Source organism: Eulemur rufifrons, chromosome 2, assembly GCF_041146395.1.
Source record: "Eulemur rufifrons isolate Redbay chromosome 2, OSU_ERuf_1, whole genome shotgun sequence".
Classification (NCBI taxonomy): Eukaryota; Metazoa; Chordata; class Mammalia; order Primates; family Lemuridae; genus Eulemur; species Eulemur rufifrons.
Genome location: NC_090984.1, coordinates 68091779 through 68109051, shown reverse-complemented (window position 1 = coordinate 68109051; position 17273 = coordinate 68091779). Strand labels below are relative to the sequence as shown.

The 17273-nt window shown below is 38.1% G+C and overlaps 1 protein-coding gene across 1 annotated transcript in view; it reads right to left on the bottom strand.

The window, feature by feature from the left end:
• Positions 1-1100: 1100 nt before the first annotated feature.
• The window catches only part of AKAP6 (A-kinase anchoring protein 6), a 354014-nt gene continuing 337841 nt past the window's right edge, over positions 1101-17273 (bottom strand). The window contains exons 12-13 of the mRNA XM_069464086.1: positions 6195-9598; positions 1101-1158 (exon numbers count right to left, since the gene is read on the bottom strand). Coding sequence (XP_069320187.1) covers positions 6236-9598 — 3363 coding nt within the window. The 3' untranslated portion in view covers positions 1101-1158; positions 6195-6235. The remainder of the gene's footprint in view (positions 1159-6194; positions 9599-17273) is intronic.

Genomic DNA, 17273 nt, shown 5'->3' with positions numbered 1-17273 from the left:
TCCAAGATCTTTATGGTGACCAGAAAGATTTTATAAACTGTAAAGTCTTCATGTCTAATCTCTAGTTTTAGTAAATTTAAGCCTCCTAAGCAATATAGATATTTGGGAAGCTGCAACATGCTATATTTTTTTCAAAACCAGATGCAACAATTTGGTAAGGAACACAGGTAGAAGAGATCACTAATTTTCCTTTTCCCCCAACAATCTGTGTTTATTATGCCAATTTTAATTACCATGCAATCTAATGGATTTAAGGCTTATATTTTCCACATCACTAGACATCACAAACATGAAAGCATTTTATACTGTCATTATACATCAATGTTTGTACTTGGTTATACATATATACAGAAATTATTCACACATCTTAACCTTGCTATTTCCTCCTTTCAAACCAACATAATTTTACCGTGAAAGCAGCTTTTTAATAAATGGTATAAGAAATACAGCAAGGCACACTTTTTTAAAAAACTTTTTTCTTCTCATTACCACCTCAAGAAGCATAAAAAATGAAAATGTTGTACATAATTTAATAGTAGAATGTCACCAGTTTATAATATACAACACCATATAGCTGTTTCTTGAAGTGCTGCATAGATTATTATTTTTTAAATGAAATAAATAAAATGGCACTTCTAAAAGTTGCTTAATTTTGAAAGAAGGACCAGTGTTTCTTCACTATTGTAATCAAATCAAATGTTGGCTTTTTAGGTAAAACTCTTTCAATAAACACAGGCATTATACCATAAAAAAAAAATCCAGATTGAAACATGAAATTGGTCAAGTACTGGCAGGGGGTCATTCCAGACAGGCAAATTTAATGGACCATCAATTAGTGAACTGCAGAACTTTCAAGAGCAGACAGGGAGGGGAGGAGACAAACAGAAAAGTCTGGCTGGAGAGGGAGGGTTGATAGAGGTAGCTTGGGACAGGAATCCACGGGAGAATAAGCAGCTTCGCTGAACTTCAAAGACAATCACCTAAAGAGAACCAGTGTACACATCCAGATCACAAGGTTCATGTGGAGAAATGGCATTTGGAAGGAAGATTCATCTTGGGAGAAGTCAATGTAACAACCGGCAGTGACAACATGATAGAACCAGAGACCAGCCCAGGGTGGGGAAGATGAGGCCACCCCTGAGTTGCAGCCAGGCTTATCTGCAAGAAACAAAAAAGTGACAAGAAAGGGTTTCAAAAAGGTCTTTTTCATTTGCAAAACCAAACTCTTTGAGGAACACTTGAAGGCTGCCATTTTGGGACTAGCTGCTATTGGTCTGAAATAAAAGGATACATACATACATAAAATATAAATAATGATTTTAATAGCCCAAAGTTCACATTACTGACAAAAAATGTTTCAGTGTAGGTGTGAAAAATACATCGATTTTTTTTAAAAGACATGGTTGCACAGAAAACAAGAAAAAAAATGATTGTTTGACCTTTTCTCTGGGTCTCATCCACTTTTTTGCCTGTGAACTCAGTTTTGAATATCAAGATAGCTTCAAAACAATATGAAAATGAGCTGCTGATGCCAAGTGATGATGTAGCAAAGCATTTACAATGATTCTATGAATAGGAACCTGGGCTCTCAGGTTTAACCCCTCCTTCAGTGATTTTATGTGTAAAATTGAACAATTCCACCATTATATAGTGGTGAAATATTCATAACATTGTGATTATCCTAAATGTTTCAGCCCCTTGCCTATGAAAGGACATATATAACTGGGGCCTCTAGCTCAAATACTAATGCATTTCATTTAAGGTACAGACAGCATTGTGGAAATGAAATTGATTCAATTATTTTTGTACATCTGATGGCTCAGATACAAATTTGTTCCAAACTCAGTATGTTCTGCCTATTCCTAAATGGCTAAAAGCAACTGGTCAAATGTGGGGAACACCTAAATTCCACATTTAGGCAATGCAGAATGCAATTACTGTAGGCCCTCTGATCTGCTCTCAAAGAAAGCAGGGTTTTTTGCTTGTCTCGGTTTAAACTGCATTCTGATATCTGATATCAAGTTGTTTTACTGCCTTTCTAGAACAAACGTTCTCATACTCTGTCTTGCTCTTTCTTTTTCTACAATCTTACAACTTGTTTAAGAGCCAGGAAAATTTTTAACAAAAACTGGTTTGGCTGGAGCCACTGGAAGTTGGGGACAGAAGGAAAGTTAGATAAAGAACAGGAGGAGACAGACAGACAAGAGCAGATGGGATGAAATTTGGTACAGTAAAATAATGCAGTAACACAAGAAAGCATGGTACATTGTTCAAATGTTGAGGACATGACTCATTTGAAATCTGGCCACTGAGTAGGGAATCCTTAGGTGAGGCAAATCTGGTCTTACTAAATGCTGGCATTTAAATTCTCTCTGGATAATTAATTTTTTCAATTTGGGCCACTTGAAAATGGGTAGGCCAAATTGGCTGAGCACAGATCTAGAGTGAGTGTGTGTGTGTGTGGGTGTGGGTGGGGGTGGTAATGTCCAATAAAATCTTTGTTATTTAGTATGCAGGGCTAGTTATTCAGAAGTGCTGGATAATTAGAAAATACTTTACACATCCAGCAAAACCTAGATTTAGTAAAGTGATTTTAAAGGTAAATTTGATAAGATTATACCTTTATTGTCTAGTGAAAAATTAATACACAGTCACCAAAGGTAGTTTCTTAAAATTCCTTGGCCAGCTTTGGAAAATATCAAGCACTTTAGTGCCAATCCAATTAATAAAATGAGAATTTGTGTTGCCTACATGAGAAATGTTTGCTCTTCCAGCTTTCTCAGTTTGTAGAAACTGAGCAGGAGCATTTTAAACTATATATGCGTATACTTGAGCATGCATAAATACAAGTAATTGCTTAAAATCTAAAATCTACAGGCCACCAACTATCACATTTATAGGCCAATAATGTAGAAAAGTCAATAAAGCTAAAAAATTCTAAAGGAAATATATGCAGCACCTTAAGCAAATACAGCGCCTCACCTCACCCTCAACACACACACAAACACACACACACACACACAAACACACACACACACACACACACACACAGTAAAACAAAAACCCCAGACCACCAGAGCAAACCAAAAGGAAAAAAAAAAAGTACACAGTGGCTGCATGTGATGATTTAAATTTTTATATCACAGGATTTATCCAGCCTGAAATTTAGGGTTAAACCATTCATCAAAGATCAGAGGCTTATGAAGAGGATTATGAAGAAATAACTGTCAGAATATAGCAAAAAGATTAGTGCAAAGTACATCTCTTAGGCAGGTCCTAGGAGGCACTCCAGACATACATTATGTGCTTCCTCCAAATTAGGCAGAAAGATCTGGATCTATCCAGTTACCTTTCCTTTGATGTGATTTGCTGTAACTGACCTCTCTATTTTTATAGAAACATGACACATAAATGAAAATAGTGAAAAGCACAGCAGTGTTCCTGGAAATAACTGCAAATGCATACTGTTAGATCATGTTAAAACTTCTCCAATAGTTTCAATGGGCTTTTAATTAGAACACAATAAATAAAATACTTTTTCAAATAATTTTGAAAAAAATGTTTGTTACTGTTACAGACTGTATCTGCTATTCTAAGTTATAGTTCTTCTGGATGGTATTATAATCATTTCATCATCTGAAAACTTACTTCTGAAAAAAAAAAAAAAAAAACCAGCAAATTAAATTTGGTCAATTTTATCATCCAGATAAAAAGAGCATCCCAGCTGATGGTTTCCAAATGGCTTTAAAAAGCAGAGCTTTTCCTGTTGCTTTTTTAATCTTGTATAAAGAATGAGGACAACAAGTAAGCTCTTATAGACATGAAACCTCATATTTACCAAATAATTTTACTATGTATTCCTGACAATAAGTACTGAAGGCATGTCAACTTTTTGAGATTAAGTAACTTGTCCTGGTTGATAGCACTTTAACAACATGTGAATATTTACATCCAGTTACCCAGTGCTAATGACTGGAGAAAAATTCAGGCATCCAGATGTTTTGTCCACGTGATACTGAAAAAACTGACGAGGACCAGTAAATATGGCTATTTAAATGGCTCTAGGCCAGTAACAAGTCACTTGGGGGCGATGTGAGTTCTGAGGAAGTAAAATCTGACTGCTTCTCCCTTTGCCTGAGATAGGACTAGGCATCACTGGGGCTCAACAAAAAATACTACGGACTGGCAGGTGGGCTGGCTGATGGTTTTACACTGTCCTTGCTTGTAAAATGTGAGGGTTACACATATCTATCAGCACACTTGCTTCCTCCAAGTCTAGAGATGGAGCTGCTCATCATTTACATTTCATTTCAATTCTATGTCTACGTAGGAGAAGGAAGAAATTCCCAGAAGATGAAAAGAGAGAGTGCATCCCAGAGGCTCCTCCAGTGCCAGGGCTTCTAGAGCTCTGCTTTTCAGCATGACTGGTGACTTGAGGGTCACAGTCACATGATGTCATGCACAGAGTGGTGTTGCTTTCAAGCCTTTATCCCCTTTCAGAAAACAAAATCAGCCAGGCTCTACCAGCCCTTCTGCGGAGGTTGGCAGACCCAGCAGTACAATCAGTTCTAATAGAACTTGTTTTGAAGCAGCTTATGGAATTGCAGTTACTCTCCCTTAATGGTCAGTTTTATTGCATACTGATGGAGACTATGATTATAGGGTAGACACGTTTCACAGAAAATACATTTCTCTCTCTCCTACTTTTGTTCTCACTTGTAGCCAATTGCAAATAGAGTCTGAAACACAGAAAATTAGTTGAGCTATATTAGTAAGTAGGATGCCTCTCTTCAATTTTGCATACTGAGTTTATTTTTAGGGTTTATATATGGTATAGATTCCCCCCTCATTCCCCATTTCTAGCAGCTCTACAAAGAATTACACATTTTAATGAGCTTAGGGCACAGGTGTTGCAGGAAAAAAAATAATGATGTTTGCCATTCATCTTTCAAATTAAATAATGTGTTTTTAAATAGTAACTTTTTTCATAATACATTATAGGAACAACATTTATCTGTCACATTTTAAAAGATGTATTTGTAATAAATGTAAATTACTTTTAGAAAATCAGTAATTAGGCTCATCAAAAAATAAACAATCTGCCACAAAAAAGATAATCTTTAGCATAGTTAAGTATAATAACTGTTATTTGAATAAGTTAACAAATTAGGGTAGATTGCTTCTGTAATTCATTTCCTATAGCACGAGTTTAGGTTACAGCATTAAGCTTCGGGAATGGGGGTGGAGATGGCATTAGGCACCTCATACTTTGGTGAAATACGACTCTTACATTTGAAAGCTCAAATTTTCTTCTTTAAACTTGATTGAGAAAGCATATTCATCATCGGGGCTTAGAAATAGGAAATAACAGAATCTTTGTGTCACTTTTAGAGATGTATCATCATCTCAGAATTATCAATCAATAGCTGTCTTATTAACTATGAAGAGTGGAATGACTTTCTTAAAAAATTTGATGGAAATCAGCCTGTCACCTTCAGGCAAAATTCAAAAATTCTGTTTTTATCAAAATACCATTAACTTGTCATGTATGCTCTCTGCATTTGCTTTCTGTGCCTGTTCTCAATCTGTGTGTGGATAAATAAGAGCCTCTTCTTTAATATCAACTTTCCCCTCCTGTTTGAATCTTTAGACATGGCCATGATTAGGAGCTGTGACAGCATAGCCTTCCACTGGGGAAGCAAACGTGATGACAGTTACATTAGACAGAAGTATAAAAGCAAGGCCCAAATCAGGAGCTGCCGCCTTTAGCCTAATCATTGTTCATCTCCAGGCACCGAGGGGGTGGGCAGCTCTGTGTGCAGGAAACTAAAGTGGGGAGTGTGGTTACTGTGCATGCATTTTGATCATGGGGTATAACTGCAATTCAGATAACCTTTTTATCCTCCCTCAATGATAGAATTTGAGGCCTTAAATTGTTTGACTGCTTGCTCAAATTTTGTATTCTTCTTGCCAGAATGATATAATAATGTCACTAAGAATATCAATTTTCACTGCTTTTTTTTTCTTTGCTTCACAGTTACTTTCAGTGTTGGGAGTATTTCTTCTACCTAAATGTCTCATTCACATAAGTATCTGCCATGATAGGTCATTCTGACTAGTCTTTTCTCCTACCATGGTTTTGTTGACTCAAACTCATATCTCAAACATACATATGGCATGAGGACTATACATACCTTTCAGTGAGATGATTTTCATGCTTGGGGGGGAGTACATTCTACCTATGCATATTTCTATGTCGTTCTTCATGAAGGTTTAGAAGATTTTCTTCACAGGTTAGAGTTTTGGGGCTGGGATGTAATGCAGCCTTGTCTTTTGGCTGATTTGATTTCAAGGAGAGGTCTTGAACTTTAGATTTGGCTGAAGGAGCATTAGGTTCTTCTGGCATTCCAAATTCACCTGGTTTTCCTGAACTCTCCTTTTCACTGCCCAGCCTTGAAGGAGTAAACTCTGAGTTTTCTGCACAGCCATTGGAAGTTTGGGGTAAACCATCCACTTCCTTTCCAACATCAGCCCCTTTCTGAGGGGGAGGACTTGAAAGAGCCACCATGTCTGCCTCACCAGCTAAGAGAGAAGTATCACTGAACTTAGAAGAACTTGCCGTTGCTTGCCGTGGTATTGCACCTTCATCAGGAACTGAAGATTCATTTGGAGGAGTGCTAGAGAAACAAGGTTCCTCTCCATCAGAGTCATCCTCAGCACAGGCCTCAAAGAAGCATTCAATATCTTCCTTGTCATCTAAGCCAGAGTCGGTAGTGTCTAGTGGCAATGGAGTGTTGCTTTTCTCCTCTATGTATTTGGTGACCTCCCCACAATCACTGTCATGAGATGAGAGAGATAAGTAGGAATAAAAGTCCCCTTTTCTCAGCTGGATGGGCCGGTGAGAATGCTCCAACACTTTCTCCTTGATTTGAGTTAATGAAGTAGGAGCAGCCACCTCGGTTTCAGGTTGAGATTTACTTTTTAGGGCTGTTGAAGCCATGTCAATGATTTCCTTAACAAAGTTGTGTACTGAGCAATCTTCAGCATCTTTTTGATGGAAAACATCTGGCACACAGTTGCAACAGGAAGTGTTGTCGCTGATAGAAGCATTTTCCTCTGTTTCATTTTGTTCAAGTGCTAGGCAGCAACCAGCAGATTTTTCAGTCATACTTGGTGCATCATCAGATGAAGATTTCAGTACATCAGAGTCTTGTCTGTTGTTAACCCTGGTTTCTAAAGTCACTTCTGAGCAAGACTTCTCAGTGGGAGTAGAAGCAGTGCTTTGATTTTCAAAATGATGGTAATTTGGACATTTCTTTGGAAGATATCGAACAGTTTGGGGAACAAATTGCTTTTCAGCAGTATTTGAATCATCTGAACTATCCATAAATGCTTTACACTTACAATGCTCACTCTCTGAAATCTTTTTCACGTTTGAACCAGGATTTGGGACATTCAGTTTGTCCTTTTGCCTATCTGGAATACTTTCAATATTGCCATTTTCCATGTCAGCCACATACGGATCTTTATTAACTTTGAAAATATTTTTCTTATTTTCACCCTTTGTCCCTAACTCATAGGTATGGGAGGGATTCTTACCATTTCCATTATTTTCAGATTGACATTTTATGGAGCCATTTAGAAGGGCCTCAATGTTTAGGGTATCAGAGGGATTGGTCATCTCATTACTACTTACATCCTTACTGTCCTTTATCTCTTCACTGAGATTGCACCTTTTCTTATCTCTTGCCAAAGACAATTTTGGCCTAATCCAGGTCTGCAATTCATTCTTTATATAGTCTAGCCCTGATATCAGGTTGCATTCTTCATAAATTTCATCATCTGTTGCAATACTGGAGTCATCATCCTCATCTTTGATACATAGCTCTTCTTCAGTTAAGGTGAGTGTAGAACTGGAGAGGAGGTCGCTGTCATCTTCATCATCAGTGCAAGCAGAGGTACAAGAGACATTAACAATCATGCTGACATTGACATCGCTTTCATCAGCCACTGAGCGAGTCAGGCGCTTCCTGAATGATGCATTCGATTCCGGGATCTTATTCTTGTGTAACACAATATCTTCTGAGCAAAGAGAGAGCTCATCACTGCTGCTAAGTTCTGTAAGAGATGCTGCTGAGTCTTCGTTGATAGAAGATGCTATGTCCAATGACATCTGGCCAGTAAAGGACATCTTTTGGGAACCGCTTTGGAGAGTGATATCAGAAACACTTCGCTTTATCTTTTGCTCTGAGGGGCTCTGGATATTCTCCAAACGATTCAGTAGATCTAATGTTCTTTTACTCAGTTCACCAACTGAGCCACTGCTCACGCTTATATCCCCAGAGCTGTGACAGCTAAAAAGATCTTCATTGCTTTTATAGGATGTCAACCAACTTTCTAAAGAAGTGCTTCGCTGGAGGCTGTCACTGCCATTTTTAAAGATGCCCAATCCAAATAAATCACCCCCTGGAGAAAGGGAATCAACAGATGAACTACGAGATATAAGGGAGAGCTGTTTGGCATTCTGCATGCCAGTTAATGTCTTTTCTATATCGCCACTTTTATATGAAGTGCGATCCATTTCATGGGATGCACTTGCCAAAATCTTTTCATGGGGAGGTGCATCTGGTTGTAACTCTGTAGCCTGATGTTTAGATTTGTAGGATTTTTTATCAAAATAAAAACCACGAAGCAGGGGATCCTCCACATGTGCTTTTTCACTTTGTGACTGTTTCATTATCATTGGTAATTTGAGTTTTGAGCCTTGGAGGTATGAGTAATCATAAAATGTAAACACATCATGTTTTCCTTGTAATTCTTCTCCCAAACAATCAGGGGTATGTTTGGTAACACTGTTTAAATCTCCAACTTTCTCATTTACAGAACCCACTGGTGAAATGGATGACTGAGAGCTATTTGGAAGCTTAATGCATTCTCCCTCATCTTTAAATTTTTGCTTTAACACGTTAACTGCATTTCCCATTTGTGGGTCCAGATGTTCAGTTTCAAGGTTACTTGGGGATCCATCTACCGCATTGAGCAAGCACATTTCAGAGTTGGTAGTGGTTTCCGTGTCTCCTTCACTGACGATTCCGCTCTCACTGCCTGAATTCTGGCTCATGTCTCCTCCATGGCATGGGCAAGGCTTCACCAAATTGGAACCCCCTAGAATATCTGGCAGAGATTTGGTAGATGAAAATGAAGAGTCTTTACTGAGACTCTTAGTTAAAACATTAGGCTGTGTCATGCCAGTGAACTTTGGATTGTTTTTCAGAAATGGCACATGGTTTTCCTCATAGAGTTCAACATTGTGGAGGCTGTATACTTGGTAAATGTGTGGACTGGAGGAGACAGTAATATTTGAGGCATACCGAGATCCCCCATGGTCACCTGTCTCCTCTTCATAACCAGGGTCCTCACTACTTATCTCTTCAAGTTTCAAGGAAGGTATGACAGGCTGGGGTTCATGATCAAGGTCATTTGATTCTTCATTCAAACTAATTAACTTGTTACTTATATCCGTTTCATCCCATTCCAGGGCATCCTCACTCATCCCATTTAGGTCCATCAAGCCAGGATCAATCACATTCAAAGTCTCCTGCATTGGAAGAAGGGAAAAAAGAAGAAGAATTAGGGAAAATAAGCATGAAAATTTTATCCATTCAAAATCCCTTGGAAGAGTCAGGAAAGAAAACTGCCCCAAGCATGGATTTGAAAGATAGCATAATTATCAACTCTATTCCTCTTCGCAATAACAACCAAAAATTATTGAAATAGGCTTTTCTATCAATAGCAATCTGTCACTGAAGGCAATAACATAGATTAAAATGTAAGACTATTACACTCAAATTTTAATTTATGGAATTAACCATTTCCTATTGATTCCTCTACATTTTAAATCTTGGACTGGGTGAAGATAAAACTGCCAGGTAAATGAAGGTAAAAAGAGTAAAGCCTATGACATCTCTTAAGGTACAACCACATTGATACTATTTGAGTTCCGGAGGCCATAGTAGAATACCACCTGTAGCCACACATGGCAAATTCCCTCTTGCCTCTATTCCTGGGTTCTCCAGTTGAAGTAGCTTTTGCTTGGGGACTCAGAATAGAGTTATAGCTGCCATGGGCCAGAGGATCTTGACTGTGAACCCCTTCCTCTGTCTTCCCTTTCAGGGCTCTGCCTCTTCAGATCTTGGCCCTGTTGCCAATCAAACTCAACTTGGTCTCCTCATCTGTAGCTTCCTGGACCCTGAGTGCTCCAGGGAGGTTCCTTAATCACAATTCTCTCAGCCCCTCTCTTCCCTAGTCTCTCTCTATGACAGAGATTTCACTTTGACCCTTTTCAACTTGTATCACTACTGTCAGTCCTGCCCTTATTTCTTACAGGCAGGAACCTCCCCCTCAAGCCCACCTCCAGCCCCAGACCAACTATCTGAAGACTTTCCTAACTCCCAAGGATGAAATAGCCCAGATTCCCTTATGCTGCTCTCTGCCTGCCCACTTGGGACCCTTGATCTTTCCTTGGACTTCCTGGTTTTACCCCTGTTTAGGTAGAGCTTGACACATTCTGGGACACAGTAGCTGGCTGGGCTCCTGGACTCTGTCCAGATTCCTTCACCATCCTTATTTGCTGTCCAGCTGTCTGAATTCATACTAGAGTCAAGAAAGGTGATATATATACTGCAGGCCCTGACAGGCTCACTTACAGACAGAAACACAAACAGAACTTTAAAGTTCAGCTTCTGCTTATGCAGGGTACCAGGCAGATGTGCACGGCACTAAAACTAGCAGACTGGTTGAAGGGCTGACTTTGCAGCTTATCAGCTGCATGAACTTGGGCAAGTTGCTTAACTTTTCTGAGCCCCAGAAATCACCTGTAAAATGGGGATAGCACTATGTATTTTTCAATATCTTCATGAGTATTAAATTAACTAATGCTTGTGAAGTGATGAGAAGGCAGTCAGTATGAGGCAGCTTTAATTCTCAATGAATGTAGAGTTGCTCTAGAGTGGCCTTGAGTCAATTCATAATGGGCTCCCCCTGCCAACCTCATTCTCTCCTTCTCATCATTCCTTTCCACTTGCTAATAAAATCACGAAGGATTCATGACACGTTAGGTAGAGAGAGGTGTCACACAGGATCATAGGTCAGAATATTTGCATGACAAGTCAGAATTATTTTAACTGTCTGGTGGAAAAACAGACCATGATGCTTTTATTCCTCAGGAATGGGGGAAAAGCTTCACCTGCAGTGTATTAGCAGAACTTTCCTAAGAAGTTCTCAATTCTTCCTAAAACTAATAGTTAAAGGATACCACACAAACACATTAAGTATAAAATACCCATTAGCACTTTATTATACTGGATATGTAAGAGATTATCTGTACAGTCTACTTAAGTTTAAAAGAGTCCAGTTACAAAGTAAACATTAATTAAGGGATATTTTTAAATTTTCTAACAGAAATCTTTCCTGCTGTCAATGTTATAGCAGTTAATCTAGTACACCAGCAATCATCACAGTCACTTAGATATGAAGTACATTCACAGTGATGAATTTTTATTAGAATTTCTGTTTATTCTTTGCCTGCTGATAAAGGAAGTACTAATGACTGGTTAGTATGGCTAATGAATGTTAAAATCTTCAGCTGTAGGAACAATCAATCAGTCTAATCAAATAGTATATTAATTTCAAATACTATCTTGGCTGACACTGTACTCTGAGAGTGCTAATAAATAATTGAACTAGTCTTTCAAAGAAGCTCTCTTTGTAACTCTCTGGCTGACTTTAACATTTAGCAGCACAGATTTTCCACGAGGGTCCCAAACCTGGGGGCTCACATGGAGACACAGGAATTGTGCCATCTAGATATGCCAGGAGCTAAGCCCAAGTGATGTCTACAACTCAGACTCCTCTTCCATGACACAGTTGTTTTCTGACCAAATGCTGCCTTTATGGCTTTACAAATTCAAGCCTATGAAAGTATAAAACTTATAGTAGCACCTAAAGGAATAAATCCTTTGCTCAGTAAAGCACAATTGGCCCTCCATATCCATGGGTTCATGTATTCAACCAACTGTGGATTGAATATATTTGGAAAAAAAAAATCTATAAAGTTCTGAAAAACAAAACTTGAATTTGCCCTGTGCCAAGTACTACATTGAATCCATCTGAATAAACTAATGTGTAGGCATTATATTGATATTATAAGTAATCTAGAGATGATTTAAACTATATGGAGGATGTATGTAGGTTATATACAAATACTACACCATTTTATATCAGGGACTTGAGCATCCAAGGATTTTGATCTATCTAGAGGGTGAGGGTGGAGTATCAAGGAACAACAATAGTTGGAGTACAAAATTTCCACAGGAAAAGATTAAACTTTGGGATTTAATACTGTACTTTAACTTTCTTAATTCTATTCTCTTATAAACCTCTTAAATTTGTTGTGATTTCTGAATTTTTTTTGTATGTCAATTCCAGGGAATATCTGACAAGATCCATTAGAAAATCATTCATTTTAGGCTTAAAAGTGTTACTCACTATGCCCTCACTCACTCCCTTCCTGTTGTGGATTAAATTAAGTCAATATTTTCAATAAAATCTCCATTTCCTCAGGACTTAACCTCAACCATAAAACATACCCCTGGGGCAAGAAAGTGGAAAAAGTTTCCAAGAAGAAGGACATTAGAATATTTATATAACTTAAAAAGTTGCCTTTGAATAAAAAGATATGCATATACAGAGATATAACTGATAGGAAAATTATTTGGTCAATTGCTGTCTGTGATGATAGCCCAACGTAGCCAATAATACTCAAGCTAATCGAGCATTTGTTTTTGTTGCTGTTGTTTTCCTAAAAGAATTGTTTGGTACTTTTTTAAAAGGCAAAAAAATGTTCCTGTCTTTGATAAAGTGGTAAATCTAAATGGATTTAGATAAAATCAAAGAGTATTTGAATGAAACCAAATGGATGGTGAATAGTAAATGAGGTTCCAATAGAAAATGTGCAATTCCAAAACTAATTCTGAATTAAATTAATTTGTGCAAGGGTCTTTAACTCATAAACTTGTTTCATGGGTACAGAATTTTGGCCTAAACCAAGGGTACTATATAAATAATTGCACATAAACACAGCCATACAGATCTGCTCAAGAAAAAATGGAATTAATTGGTGCTAGTTTATTTTATTATTATGATTTTTGGAAGTATGTTATTTATATTAGCACAATATATACAGAGAAAGTAACTAAAAGTGGCTGCAGAAATGATGATGATGATGATGATGATGGAGGAACTAAGATTCCAATTGTAGCAGGCCATACAAATCTGAATTAACATCCTCTGTACTTGTATGGCTTTAATTGAATTAGATCTTCCAGGCTTGCATTTTCAGGGTTTTCTTAAAATTTTAGTTTAAATGGTGGGTGTTTATAAGAGATGAGAAGCACATTAGCTAAGGAGTTGAGATGAAGGAACTTGACATTCTACAAAACAACAGCCTAAAAGAGATCTGAAATACCTGCCTCTGTATTCCTTTAATTTCCTTTAAAAAGTTATATCTTTTGAAAGACTTTCTCTAAAAGGTCTCAAAAATACTAGGATGAACTGAATGTTCCAGTCAAACGTCTGGTGCTCAGAATGGGCAGAACCATTAGGAGGTCTTGCAGTTTGTGTTCCCCCTATTTATTCTAGATCCAGGAGTTTATTGAGAAGGAGCACATGCAAAAACCTGGGAGGAAAGATTTATCTGTAGAAAAGTAGAGTACAATAAAACATACCAATAAATAAAATGACAAAAACATAAACAGTATTAACTCTAATTGAATAAAGATACATGTATCTATTTTAGAGTGAAAAGCAGAACATATGCAGGTTTAAGGAGGTGATGGAGAGAAGGAAGGAAATAATATATAGATTGGGGTGGGAAAATCCACTTAAATGAGGGGAAAGTCCAACATTCATATATTCATTCTGCTTCTTTTGGTGCAATATTTTTCCTAGCCCTCACTCCAAAACTAAAACCAAGTGTCTGAGAATTAGCTGCATAATTATTTTCCTAAAGTAAACTTAGGTAGAAATTTTATAAAAACAAAAACAACAGCAGGAACAAACAGCTAGTCCTCAGAAAACAGAAAGATAACTTTTAAGAAAACCCTGAGTTTGTAGTACTCTGCCTCTTATTGAACAGGGAAGGGATTCAGAGTTAGCAAGAAATCGCGCCGTCCGAGGTAGATCTGGCCAGAGTTAGCAAGAAAAAATACAGAACAAGATAAAAATAGGATAATAAAAAATGTACACGTTTATCAGCCATTTTGGGATTGGGGCAGAAACTCAAACAGATCTGGATTTGAATACTGGATCTTCCCTTCCATATGTTAGCTATGTGATCCTGGGAAAGTTATTTAACTTCCATATGCCTCAGTTCCAACATTTATATATCTGCGACAATCACAGCACATTGTGTCTACCTAAAAGACTACTGGGAGCTTTAAATTAAAAAATGAACATAAAGTCCCTTGGGGAGGGTGTGGCACACAGTAGGGGTACAATGACCAGCAGCTATCAGCATATATTCCCTGTGCTGAAGTGAGGGGAGGACAGTATGGCTGAATATTAAATAACCATAACAGTGTTTCTGTTAAGAATAGTGGTTGGCTGATTAACCTCTGTAGTACAACCGCAAGCATGGGATTAGATGAAATAAACAGTGATTAGTGCCCTTACTCATTCCCACTGCACTGTAAATGGGGTGACGCATTTGTCTTTGCATACCCTAGCTGGGTTTATCCTATGGGAATAACCAAAGGAGAAAAGACACCTGTCCAGCCCTCAGCAAGGCTCATAGCTCAAGGACTTTCTATTTCCTGAAAATAATCTTTTTTTAAAAGGCAGGTCCATTGTCTGTGAAATTCTATCACAACTGACACATTAGAGCAATCAAATCCTGCTCACTATATATCAGATTGACAATAATGTTAAAGTAACTTGTCTCAGCTCAGAAAATGCTTTGAAAGTCTATCTCACGCTAATGATCAAAAACTGTTCTAGTGAATGCTCTTCTTCAATAACAAAGCTGATCAGAAACTCAAAACAGACAAGTAAAATCCAAAGTCATCTCATAAATCTCACTAAAATGAGTACTGACATGGACATATTTCCTAGTCTTGATGACACAGATAATTCTGAGATAGTTGAAAATGAAAAATCCACTAGATGTTGTTTTAAAGTAAGTTTTATAACAGTAAAAATTGCCTTTGTTCTCAATAGGGACCAGGGACAAAAGGGAGTCCAATAATGAGACCCGGGGGTTTTCTTCCCATAAATAAACCTCATGAGGGCAGGGCCTTTGTCTGTCCTGTCTCCACTAGAGACTTAAAACAGTGCTTTGCATAGAGCAAATTCTCAAAATATATTTACTGAATGAAAGAAGAGAAAATGCCTTGCCCATGGTCTCATGAGCTGTTGAAGGAACCTGGAGAAAAGTCCTAGGGTTAAGCTGGGTTCTGGCAAAACCCAGGAGAATCTCTGACTTTAAAACTGGTGCCATCTCTCAGTTATAAAAGCTAATAGCCTTAAAAATATGCTCAATGAAAGGAGCCAGACGTTTAAAAAAAATAAAAAAGTCATATATTATGTGATTCCATTTCTATAAAATACTCAGAATAGGGAAATCCATAGAGACAGAATGAAGACTGGTGGTTGCAGGGAGGGAGGAATAGGAAGTAACTGCTTAATAGGCAGGGAGATTCCTTTTGGAGAGATGAAAATGTTTTGAAAGTAGAAGTGGTGGTTGCACAACATTGTGAATATTAAATGCCACTGAATTGCTCACTTTAAAATGATTAATTTTATGTAAATTAAGGAAAAGTCACTGACTAAACAAAAAAAAAAAAACATTGGTAACTTCAGACAGGGCAGGTCCTAGAGGCTGGTGCGTGAGGAAATAAGTGCAGGATGTGCTAGAAAGTAGCCTGAAGGGGGAGTCCAGTTCCCCAGTAAACTGCGGTTGAAATGGGAGCACGGTCCTGTTCACTGCCTTTCCTGTCCTATAGCATCAGTCTTGCAAGGAAACCAGAGTGGAGAAACCATGGAGGCCACAGAATGTATAGGAAACTCTTCAATTGTTCTAACACCTCTTCCCCCAACTCCAAACACAGTAGCCCATCTTGACTATCCATTTAAATCTTCACCCCCCAAAAACCTATGTAATACTTTTGAATTTGATTATTTGTGTAAATAATTGTTTGCCAAGAACTTTTTTGAGACCAAAAAAAAAAAAAAAAGCCTCTGTATTAAAATGCTCATTCCTTGCAGCTGAAATTCTACCGTTCCTTTCTATAAGCCTTTTCCTTTAAAGAGTAACTTTTCCACATGTAATTTTTTTTTTTTTTTTTTTTGGAGACAGGGTATTGCTCTGTTGCCTGAGCTAGACTACAGTGGAATCATCATAGTTCACTACAACCTCAAACTCCTGGGCTTGAGCAATCCTCCTACCTCAGCCTTCTGTGTAGCTGGGACTACAGGTATGCACCACCACGCCCAGCTAATTTTTTTCTTTTTCTTTCTTTCTTTTTTTTTTTTTTTTTTGTAGAGATGGGGGTCTTGCTTTTGCTCAGTCTAGTCTCAAACTCCTGGCCTCGGCCTCCCAAAGTGCTAGGGTTACAGGTGCGAGCCACCACGTGAGCCCTCCCAGGAACTTTAACGCCCCATAAACAAGGCAATCCTGAGTCTGTAGGAAAGAATTCCACAGAAAAGAGATACACAAAATATAATTCTTTCTTCCCTTTCTTCGTGTAACTTCAGTTTCCCTGCAGGGTCTGCCCCACAGAAGTTCTCTTTTGATTAAGAAGCTGTAGTATAATACGAAATACATTTGGTCTTTGTCCCAGGTTCCTGGAACAGAGCCCCTAAAACCCTCGGAATTTTGTGAGTGATAGAGTGTCTCTTGTTATTCATAATGGCCCCTTTTGATCACACCTGAGTTTATGCTAAGACGGTGACTTAGGATAGGGTCCCAAGATAGCCTTAGGATGGGGTTGCTCACCAGAAAGACCAAAGGATTAGAAGGTAGTAACTTTCAGCTCCACCTAAGAACCTCTGGGAAGGGGAGGGTGGGGCTGGAGATTAAAGCTCTATAAAAATTCTTGAACAATGAGATTTGATGAGCTTCCAGGTGGCAGAACACCTGAAAGTGCTTCGAGAGTGGTGTACCTGGAGAGGCATGCCCTATGCCCACCCACTTGCCCTATGCATGTCTTAGATCTAGC